The sequence below is a fragment of the Mustela lutreola genome, chromosome 5 (assembly GCF_030435805.1).
Source record: "Mustela lutreola isolate mMusLut2 chromosome 5, mMusLut2.pri, whole genome shotgun sequence".
NCBI lineage: Eukaryota > Metazoa > Chordata > Mammalia > Carnivora > Mustelidae > Mustela > Mustela lutreola.
Genome location: NC_081294.1, coordinates 69,672,523 through 69,683,088, shown reverse-complemented (window position 1 = coordinate 69,683,088; position 10,566 = coordinate 69,672,523). Strand labels below are relative to the sequence as shown.

Here is a 10,566-nt window from a genome sequence, read left to right as displayed (position 1 = left end):
CTTATATGAAAATATTTTACTTATTTTGTTTCCTTGAACTGTCACCAAAGATGTCCATTAATACTAATTTTGCCACACTTTTTGATCCCACAGACACTTATGCATCTTTTTTGAGGAGACCCTAACTGTGCCTGTGTGGCATATGTTTCAATAAGAACAGAAAAGGAAACTAGCAAAGATGACATCCATATAAGCCAAAATATTTCAGTTTACAAGGAAAAACATACAAAATCATTTCAGCAGTTGATCTAAATATTTTTTAAAAGTATACTTTTAAACATTAAAAACAAACAGAAACATAGGCAAATTTAAAAAAGTTCTCAGATCCTAGGGTTTGATTTGCAGTTGACTTGTAATATAAATGTTTCGGTAGTTCCAGACAATCATTTAATATGCATGGAGGGAGAAATTCTGTATGTATATACATGTGTATCAAATTTCCAGTTTTGTAAAATGAAGATAAAAATACATATTCCCAGATATTATTTTCTAGGGATTTCATGGGAATAGATATATACATGTGTATCAAATTTCCAGTTATGTAAGATGGAGATAAAAATACATATTCCCAGATATTATTTTCTAGGGATTTCATGGGAATAGATTAAAAAATCCAAGGGATTCCATTAGCGTAAAAGTACTGTTTTTAGCAAAGAAAGCAATCTTCCCTTTTACATAGTAACTAGGCTGCTCTCACTGATGGATATAACATCCCATCAGATTACTCTGTGTGGCTGAGCAGGATTCTTATAATGTTCAGGAGGCAGTGCACAAATCCATCACCATAAATAGCTAAATAACACTTCATGAAATCAAGTGATACCTAGAGCATCTAAGTTATATCCTTAAGTATACTGTATATTATTTAGGAGGGACGACATGGTTTAGAAATGGCTAAAGGAAATATTTAAGAAAAACATTTTATTAGAAAAAAATTTTTTGACTTGGGTGTGAGGGGCTATTTTGTGTTGAGCTGAGTGACTGAGCCAGCAGGGACATGGCTGTGAGTCCCTGTGGGAGCCTGACCTTGCATCCTACCTTCATCCTAGCAGCGACTGTCTGTGCTCTCCAGCCAAGAAGAAGGACCCTTCATCCAGGCCTAGCAGCAAAGGTGCTAGGAAATTTCAGGTGGAAATACAAAGGCATAGTCAAACCTCAACTAACCCAAACTAAACATTTTGGACACTAAGAGTTCAACACAGTGTTGTTGTGGCCTTGGTAAACCACTGCCCATACAAAAATGACAAGAGTGTGGTTCCTTGAGTGCAGGGGTTGAGGACTCTTTCATTAATTGCTAAATTCCCAGGTGGTAGAATAGTGCCTAGTATAGAACAGGTATTCAATAAATATTTGATACTTCCTACATAGTAACCAATCTGGCCACACTGATAGGGATTATAAATAGTATATTTGCTCTGTACGTAACAAAATCTGAGACATAATGACCACCCAGCAATCTCAGACATACAGACATATTGGGCATCTGTTTCATTAATTGTTTTAATCTTAATACAATGGGACAAGGACAATCTCTTCAATAAATGGCATGGGGAAAAGGGGACAATGACATGTAAAAGAATGAAACTGAACCACGATCTTATACTATATAAAAAAATTACCCTTAAATAGATTAAAGACTTGATGGGGCGCATGGGTGGTTCAGTGGGCTATAGCCTCTGCCTTCGGCTCAGGTCATGGTCCCAGGGTCCTGGGATGGAGCCCTGCATCAGGCTCTCTGCTCTGCTGGGAGCCTGCTTCCTCCTCTCTTTCTCTCTGCCTGCCTCTCTGCCTACTTGTGATCTCTGTCTGTCAAATAAATAAATAAAATCTTAAAAAAAAAATAGATTAAAGACTTGAATGCAAACTTGAAACCAAAAGACTCTTAGAAGAAAATACAGGCAGTCAGCTCCTTGACAGAGGTTTTGGCAATGACTTTTTGCATTTGATGGCCAAACCAAGGAGAACAAATAAAAAATAAGCAAGAGGGACTACATCAAACTAAAAAGCTTCTGCTCAGCAGAGAAGACCATTAACAAAATGAAAAGGCAACCTATTGAATGGGAGAAAATAGTTGAAAATCATGTATCCGACAAGGGGTTAATATACAAAATATATGAAGAACTCATATAGCTTAATAGCAAAAATACAATCTGATTAAAAACTGGGCAGGGCATATAAACAGACATTTTTCTAAAGAAGACATACAGATGGCCAACATCCATGAAAAAATGCTCAACATTACTAATTGCTGTGGAAATGCAAATCAAAACCATAATGAGATACCACTTCGCACAAGACAAGAAATGTGTTGGCAAGGATGTGGAAGAAAGGGAACCCTGTACACTGTTGGTAATGTAAATTGGCATAGCCACTATGGAAAACAGTGTGGAAGTCACCCCCACCACCCCAAATAAAAAATAGAACCACTATATGATCCAGCATTCCCACTTCTGGGTATTTGTCCAAAGAAAATGAAACCCTAAATGAAAAAGGTATGTTTCCTTTCCTCATTCATTGCTGCAGTGTTTATAATCGCCACAAAATGGAAACAGCCTAAGTGTCCAGTGATTAATGGATGGATAAGGAAAATGTGGTATATATACAATGGAATATGGACCCTGAGGGTATTTTGCTAAGTGAACTCACCTAGGAAAGACAAATACTGCAAAATATGTGTAATCTAAAATAAATAAGTAGTTTACCATCCCCTCACCCCCAAAATCCAAATGAGCTCACAGATTCAGAAAACAGATTGTTGGTTGCCAGAGACATGGGGTGACAGGTGAGCCAAATGGGTGAAGGAAGTTAAAAGGCAAAAATTTTCAGTTATAAAATAAATAAGTTATGGGGATGGAATGTATAGCATGGTCACTATAATTAATAGTACCGTCTGCATATTTGAAAGTTGCTAAGAGTAGATTTTAAAAGTCCTATTACAAGAAAAAAAAATCTGTAACTATGTACGGATGTTAACAGATGTTAACGGATTTACTAATGTTGATCATCTGCAATACATTCAAATAGCAAATCACATTATACACCTGAAACTAATATAATGTTGTATATTAGTTATACCTCAATAAAAAACTAAATTAAATAAAAAAGAGAAATCAATCTTAGAATTTCTACAATGCATAAAATGGTTTCATCTATTTTGAACCTTAGGTACTGCATAAACATGCCTATAGTTATTTATATATTTAAAAAATTGTGGCAAGGAGACTTAACATGAAGTCTTCCCTTTAAACAAAATTTTAAGTGTTCCATACAGTGCTTTAAATTATGTCATAAAGCAGATATCTAAACCTTAATCATCTTGCACAACTGAAACTTGATGCTCTTTGAATAGCAACTTCCCATTTTCATCTTCCTTTAGCCCGTGGCATCCACCATCCTACTCTTTGCTTCTGAGTTTGGCTTCTTTAGGCACCTCGTTTAAGTGGAATCATGCAGTATTTGTCTTTCTGTGACTGGCTTATTTCACTTAATGGAATGTACTCAAGGTTCATCTGTGTTGTTGCACATGGCAGAATTTCTTTCTTGAGGAACCTTTTAAGTCCTGATAGAACCTGCTTATATCTTCTGAAGCCTGTATCTTGCTACGAGAAACTGTTTCTTGATTTCCTAAAGGTTTATTCAGAGGACTTAAATGTTATCTTTTTATTATATTTATACTTAAGTATAATAATAAATAAATATGTTAAGATTTTATAATTATGTCTTCTGCTACCATGGCTTGTGGTACATAAGGTATAACTTAACTAACAGTCACAGTACTGTTAGCTCTAGTACTTAGAGCTAACAGGTACCAGGTCTTTGGCTAAAAGCTTTTCACGCATTTCAAAATTTTAATCCTTATGAAACTTCTGTGCAGAATACGTGATTTTTTTTTTTATTCTTTATTCTTTTTTCTTTTTTTTTTTTTTTCCCACAGGCGCTCAGGGGGTTCCCACCTGCCCCCTCCCGCCCCCCGGGATGCGGGGCACAAGCACACGCATGGCCCCATGGGGCCGCCGGGTAGCCCCCTCCCAACGGCCACCCAAAGACTGTGGCGTGGCGCGGCAACTCCCGCCCCGGGGGTGCGGTGGGTGGCGGAGTCTGGGGGAGAAGGGAACCTCCTCCCAACAGGCCCGACTGCCCCAACCCGAGGCGGACGGGCAACCCCCAAAGGGTCTTTAAACCTCCGCGCCGGGACTCGCTAGGTACCTGGACAGAATACATGATTATCCTCTTTTCGTAGGTGAAGAAACTGAGACTTAAGGAAATTACAGATTTAAGAACATAAAGTCTATACACAGCAAAGTACAAAATACATGAACTGTGACCAGTGCTGCTTAAGGAGCAGGTCTAAACTATTTGTTATGGGTCCAACATGACATAAGAAGAGCTTCTGCTAAAATGTAAATCTAATGAATCATAATTCATTTTCCCATTAACATATCAGAATTGTCAACTAGAAGGTGCCTGCTATCCTCCTATAAAAATAGAACTCCTATCTTGGTATTTGTTAAGTGTACTGATGCTTGCTTCATTGAGAAAGACTTGCTTAAAAAAAAAAAAGGTCAGAGGGTTGCCGGGGGGAGGGGGTTGGGGAGAAGGGGGTGGGATTATGGACATTGGGGAGGGTATGTGATTTGGTGAGTGCTGTGAAGTGTGTAAACCTGGTGATTCACAGACCTGGGGATAAAAATATATGTATATAAAAAATATATGTTTATAAAAAATAAAAAATTAAAAAAAAAATAAAATAAAATAAAATAATTTTAATCCCCCCAAAAAAAAAAAATAAAAAATAAAAATAAAAAAATTTATTAAAAAAAAAAAAAAAAAAAAAAAAAAAAAAAAAAAAAAAAAAAAAAGGTCAGCTGAACTCTATAGTGTGTTTAGTGGATAGTCTGTTCACAGTCTGACTTAATTTCATATCTGGGCAGGGGCCACCAACAAACACATTATGTTCCAGCCAGGGTCTCCAGCCCATTTTTTGAGCAGCACTCTATCTATGGGGTCAAATACCTAACAGTTCAGTTTAAGCAGAGTCCAAGCTGGCCTCAAAGAATTAGAACATTGATGTGAAATGTTCAGGGTATCTTTAATCACTTCATTAGCGCATTCAAAACACCAGTATCTACTCAGTATACATAATGGGCAAGGCACTATAATAGAAGGAGGGGGGATTAAAAAAAATCAGGGTCATTGCCTACTTTATGAAGTTTGCCATTTAAATGGAGTGAAAAACTACTGCAAAGCAAACAAACAAAAGAAGCAAACAAAAACTCATGATACTGACGTATAAATGGTAAAGGCCTAGGAAGTTGACGCAGACCCAAGAGACAACCCATGCAGCTGAGGGAAGGAGCTCCGGGGTAATCTGCCAAAGCTCTGTGGTAGAGGGAAAGTATAATCAAGTTCTTTAATGACGGAACACTCCATATGGTCTGAGAAAAATGGAGAGTCAGAAAAAATGGTCACATTCCAAGGAAAATAAGGGAAAGTAATCAAGTGGAGTGGAGACTTTGAAGGGAAAAGGGAAAGGTAGACTAGGAAAGTAAACTGGCCCTCAGGGACATGAGGTGCAGATGCTTAATAAGCATACCAAGTTTCTTGAGGGAAAGCTTTTTATTGCTAAAGGCTGACTGTCTTAACAAGGGAGCAGAGACTTGGGTAGGGACAGTGTTTTCCATTTTTAGTATGCAAGGATGCACTTTTCTGCATAATTCTTACTTTGCATGAATTGTCATGAATACCCTGCAGGTTTAGTTTTAGTTCAGGTTTATGTATTAAGGATGGGGCATTTTATGTATGAACAACTTCTAAGCCCTACCCTGGTAAATAATGCATATATTCATAGCCTTTAAAAGTATCTGATCCAAGATTTAGGCCTAAATCAAAATGAATTTTCCTAGGAAGTCTTTAGTAAGTAATATCCTGGGATATGTTCCAGGAATAATCAGTTTCTATGATATTTTCCAAGTTTTACATGGTGAGTTTAAATTGAGAAAGCTCCTTTAACTATATACATTTGTTCCAGATTAGAGAACAGCCAATTTACTGGGGGCAAGTATTTCTTTAAGATTGAATATACATTTTCTTCTCTGTAAGACTTTTTCTCATACTTTGGTTTTATATTTACAAGATGCTCACCATATGAATCCCTAAATTCAAATCAGTGAAAGCAGAGGTTGAATGTGAAGCTTGCTCCTTTCCATTTCAAAGTTCAAATGCCTATCTCTGTCCTAATTCACCAGGGAACCACTTGGAATACATATACTCCCAATTATATATGTATCTCCATGCAATTTGTTTAGTAGAAGAAAAGCCTATATTTCTCCTTCTTTAAACCTGTGTAAGTGATGGGCAGTTACTGAAAGATTTAATGACCTAGATTATTTCACAGAAGGAGGGAAGTACCTGCCGGAAAAACCATTAACATCCCAATAATTTCACTTAGTTTTAGTAATGGGAAGGGAAGGTGAAATCAGGATGGGCTATATTTGCATTTCGACTTAGAATAATAAACTGACATTTGCCTAACATTTCCAAGTGAATTTGCACATCTTTCCCACAAGCATTTATTTTCATATTAGTTGCTTCTCATTTCCAGATATACTCTTGTGTAATTAGGGTTAACATCAACCTAAGCTTGAAAAAATCTGTTCAAGAGAGTTAGAGACGGAGGAGGAGGACAGGAAGCCCCCATCAGACATAACCACACAGTGGGGGACAGACCTGGCCACAGCCACAGGTTGTATGAAAATGAGGAATGGGGGTGGGGGGGGCACGGGATGAGCCTGTGGCAGGTCAGGGGCAAGGAAGCTTCTCAGAAGAAAATACAAAGGAAGTGGAGAAGAGAGAACAAGATAACAAATTATATCCAGCAACCTGAGCACAGGCAGGAGAGATGCCTTGCCAGCTTCTACTAGGCTTTAAAGAGCTGATGGGATCATATGAAAGAAGTCACGACTTCCAGGAATCAGCGAGATGAATCTGGTCCTTGGGGAGGGCTTGACCTTAGAGTGGGTCCTGAAAGTCAGAATTTCTCACAATGGCACGCAAAGAAAGCTATTAAAGGTATACCTCCAAGAAGTTTTCAGTTTGCCTATGTGTGCATGTGTGTATTCTCTGCTGGAGAAAGGGACTACTGTCTATATTTCCATCTTTTTTTTTTTTTTTTTTTCTTAGCACCCTTCTGTTAGTGAACTTCAGACACAAAAATCAGGATTCAGTAGGCTCTTTGCGGTCAAAGTGTGGAAGGAAAGATTTTTCTAATTTAGAGTTCTGGAATGCTTTCATAAAGCTTATGACACTGTCCTCCTTTCTATCTTTTGCTGTCAATTATGAGTTCCACTTTGCCTGTAGAGAAATTTTTTTGTAAGCAGTTGCTTTCCTATAAGATGGAATAACACAGTTGACAGCATTCTCTGCTCTGTCATTAATTTATGTTACCCATTGTGGTTGCAAAGATTAAAACCAATTCCCTGATGCATTTGTAACTCATAGAATTCAATTTTAATTCAGCATTAATTAATGTGCCATTAAGCATGTTCTCTTTTTTCCCTGACACTGCATGATATTAAATCCTTTTAAGCTTTTAGTTGTTCTTAGTCATTTACACTATTTGAAAATAACGTGCTGTGACACAGCAGGCAGAAGTCAAATCTATAGCTGATTTAAGTCAATGCATTCCAAATCACAATTCATTTACCTATTAATATATCAGAGTTGTCAACTTGAAAGTGTTTGTTATCCTTATTATAGTAACAGAATTTCTATTACAGTGTTTGTCACAAAAACTTTATAGAAAATACTTTTGATGTGCTTAAGTCTCATTCCCCATGAGAGGCAATCTTGCTATGTGTGGAAATAAGAGTTGATGCCCTAGAAATCCTATTGTAGAAAAGAAGCTGGAATAAGAACATGATGGGAAAGAAAATTAAGTATAGTAGAATTGATAAATGACTTTCTAATGTTTAACTAGAGTTTAGTATTTTTGTGTTACCATAAATCACCTGATCTTTAAATTTAGAGCATCTATAAGAGGCATTAATTCATAGAGGTTTTTCGTGAAGGTCAATTCTGAATATTTATGGCATGTGTTTATGCTTTTGCCTAGGAAATCAGATTGGAGACAAGTCGTTTTATCTCTGTATTTTGTGAAAAGCAGTACTCAACTAGGTGATACATGTTCTTATATTCAAAGAATATATGCCTGCCCACAGCTGAGTCTGAGAACCAGCAGACTAATGGTGGTGGCATCATATAAACAATACCTGTTCAGGAGCCTTCTTTTTTCATTCCCACTCAGAAACAGAAAAAAGAAAAAAGAGACCTTACAAAAGCATTTTGTCTGTTTTCTCTCAGAGCAAATTGTCTTTCCTCCTAAAATGGCCTTCCATTTTATAGGATCGTAAAAGTATAACTGTCATAGCTGAAATTTATCAAACATGTTAAATGTAGCATCTACATGCAAAGCAGTCAGTGTTCCACTGTGAGGCTGACAGAGGTATGCCTAGTATCCCGTATTTCCTTCTACAAAAAAGAAATGAAGAGATGCTACAGGAAACACAGAGGAATTATCACTCAAGTGGATTTACCTGAGCACCTGTACTAAATAGAAACTATACCAAGCTAGTGACCATTACAGTCATTAGTCAAATGAGTACACTAATATAGGTCATTATAAAAACAAGTGGCCTCTACCGGCAGGATTCGGCGGCGAAATGTCTCACAGGAAATTCTCCGCTCCCAGGCACTGGTCCCTGGGGTTCTTGCCTCGGAAACACAGCAGCCGGCACCGTGGGAAGGTGAAGAGCTTCCCCAAGGATGACTCTTCCAGGCCTGTTCATCTCACAGCCTTCCTGGGCTACAAGGCCGGCATGACTCACATCATGCGGGAGGTGGACAGGCCAGGATCCAAGGTGAACAAGAAGGAAGTTGTGGAGGCTGTGACCATTGTGGAGACACCACCCATGGTGGTTGTGGGCATCATGGGCTACGTGGAAACCCCTCGAGGCCTCCGTATCTTTAAGACCATCTTTGCTGAGCACATCAGTGATGAATGCAAAAGGCGCTTTTATAAGAACTGGCATAAGTCTAAGAAGAAGGCCTTCACCAAGTACTGTAAGAAGTGGCAGGATGATGATGGCAAAAAGCAACTCGAGAAGGACTTCAACAGCATGAAGAAGTACTGCCAGGTGATCCGGGTCATTGCCCACACCCAGATGCGTCTGCTTCCTCTGCGCCAGAAGAAGGCCCACCTCATGGAGATCCAGGTGAACGGAGGCACAGTGGCTGAGAAGCTGGACTGGGCCCGGGAGAGGCTGGAGCAGCAGGTGCCTGTGAACCAAGTGTTTGGGCAGGACAAGATGATCGATGTCATTGGTGTCACCAAGGGCAAAGGCTACAAAGGGGTCACCAGCCGCTGGCACACCAAGAAGCTACCCCGCAAAACCCACCGGGGCCTGCACAAGGTTGCGTGTATTGGGGCTTGGCATCCTGCCCGCGTGGCCTTCTCTGTGGCTCAGGCTGGGCAGAAAGGCTACCATCACCGCACGGAGATCAACAAGAAGATCTACAAGATTGGCCAGGGCTACCTCATCAAGGATGACAAGCTGATTAAGAACAATGCCTCCACCGACTACGATCTGTCTGACAAGAGCATCAACCCCCTGGGTGGTTTTGTCCACTATGGTGAAGTGACCAATGACTTCATCATGCTGAAGGGCTGTGTGGTGGGAACCAAGAAGCGAGTGCTTACGCTCCGCAAGTCCTTGCTGGTGCAGACCAAACGGCGGGCCCTGGAGAAGATCGACCTTAAGTTCATCGACACCACCTCCAAGTTTGGCCATGGCCGATTCCAGACGGTGGAGGAGAAGAAAGCGTTCATGGGACCACTTAAGAAAGACCGAATTGCAAAGGAAGAAGGAGCTTAATGTCAGGAGCAGATTGTGTAGCTGGTGGGATCTCAATAAAAACAATTTTCCAGTGCGGGGGCGGGGGGGAAACAAGTGGCAACATAATTCCTCTAAGATATCACATTTGAGCCCAGTAATTAAATTTTTGGCATAGTTTCATATACTTTTCCATTACTAACTGCGAATTATAGAAGGTGATTCTATAAAAATGTACAATTCTTATACTTTACATACTGTTAAATTTATTTATTTATTTTGAGAATTTATCTATTTGGGGGTGCATGAACAGGGGAGGGGCAGAGGGAGAGAGAGAATCACAAGCAGACGTTGCGCTCAGCGTTGAGCCTGACTTGGGGTTCAGTCTCACAACCCTGAGATCATGACCTGAGCTGAAACCAAGAGTCGAATGCTTAACCAACTGAGCCATTCAGGTGTCCTGGCACTGTTTAGTTTCAAATAGGAGACAACTTTGTGATGCTTTGGATGTGTGATCCATCCAAGATGGATTTCTAAAAGATCAATAAATACTCTGAATTAGTCTCAAGCCAATCACTGCTTGCCAGAGTCCTGTAAGCAGCAGCCTTCATTAAAAAGAAAGAAAGAAAGAAAGAAAGAAAGAAAGAAAGAAAGAAAGAAAGAAAAATGGACATTGTTT

The 10,566-nt window shown here is 39.3% G+C and overlaps 1 protein-coding gene across 1 annotated transcript; it reads left to right on the top strand.

Annotated features, from left to right (window-relative positions):
• Positions 1–8,692: 8,692 nt before the first annotated feature.
• LOC131832002 (large ribosomal subunit protein uL3-like) lies at positions 8,693–9,984 on the top strand. The gene has a single exon (XM_059174484.1). The coding sequence runs from the start codon at positions 8,718–8,720 to the stop codon at positions 9,927–9,929; it is 1,212 nt and encodes a 403-aa protein (XP_059030467.1). The 5' UTR covers positions 8,693–8,717; the 3' UTR covers positions 9,930–9,984.
• Positions 9,985–10,566: the final 582 nt, after the last annotated feature.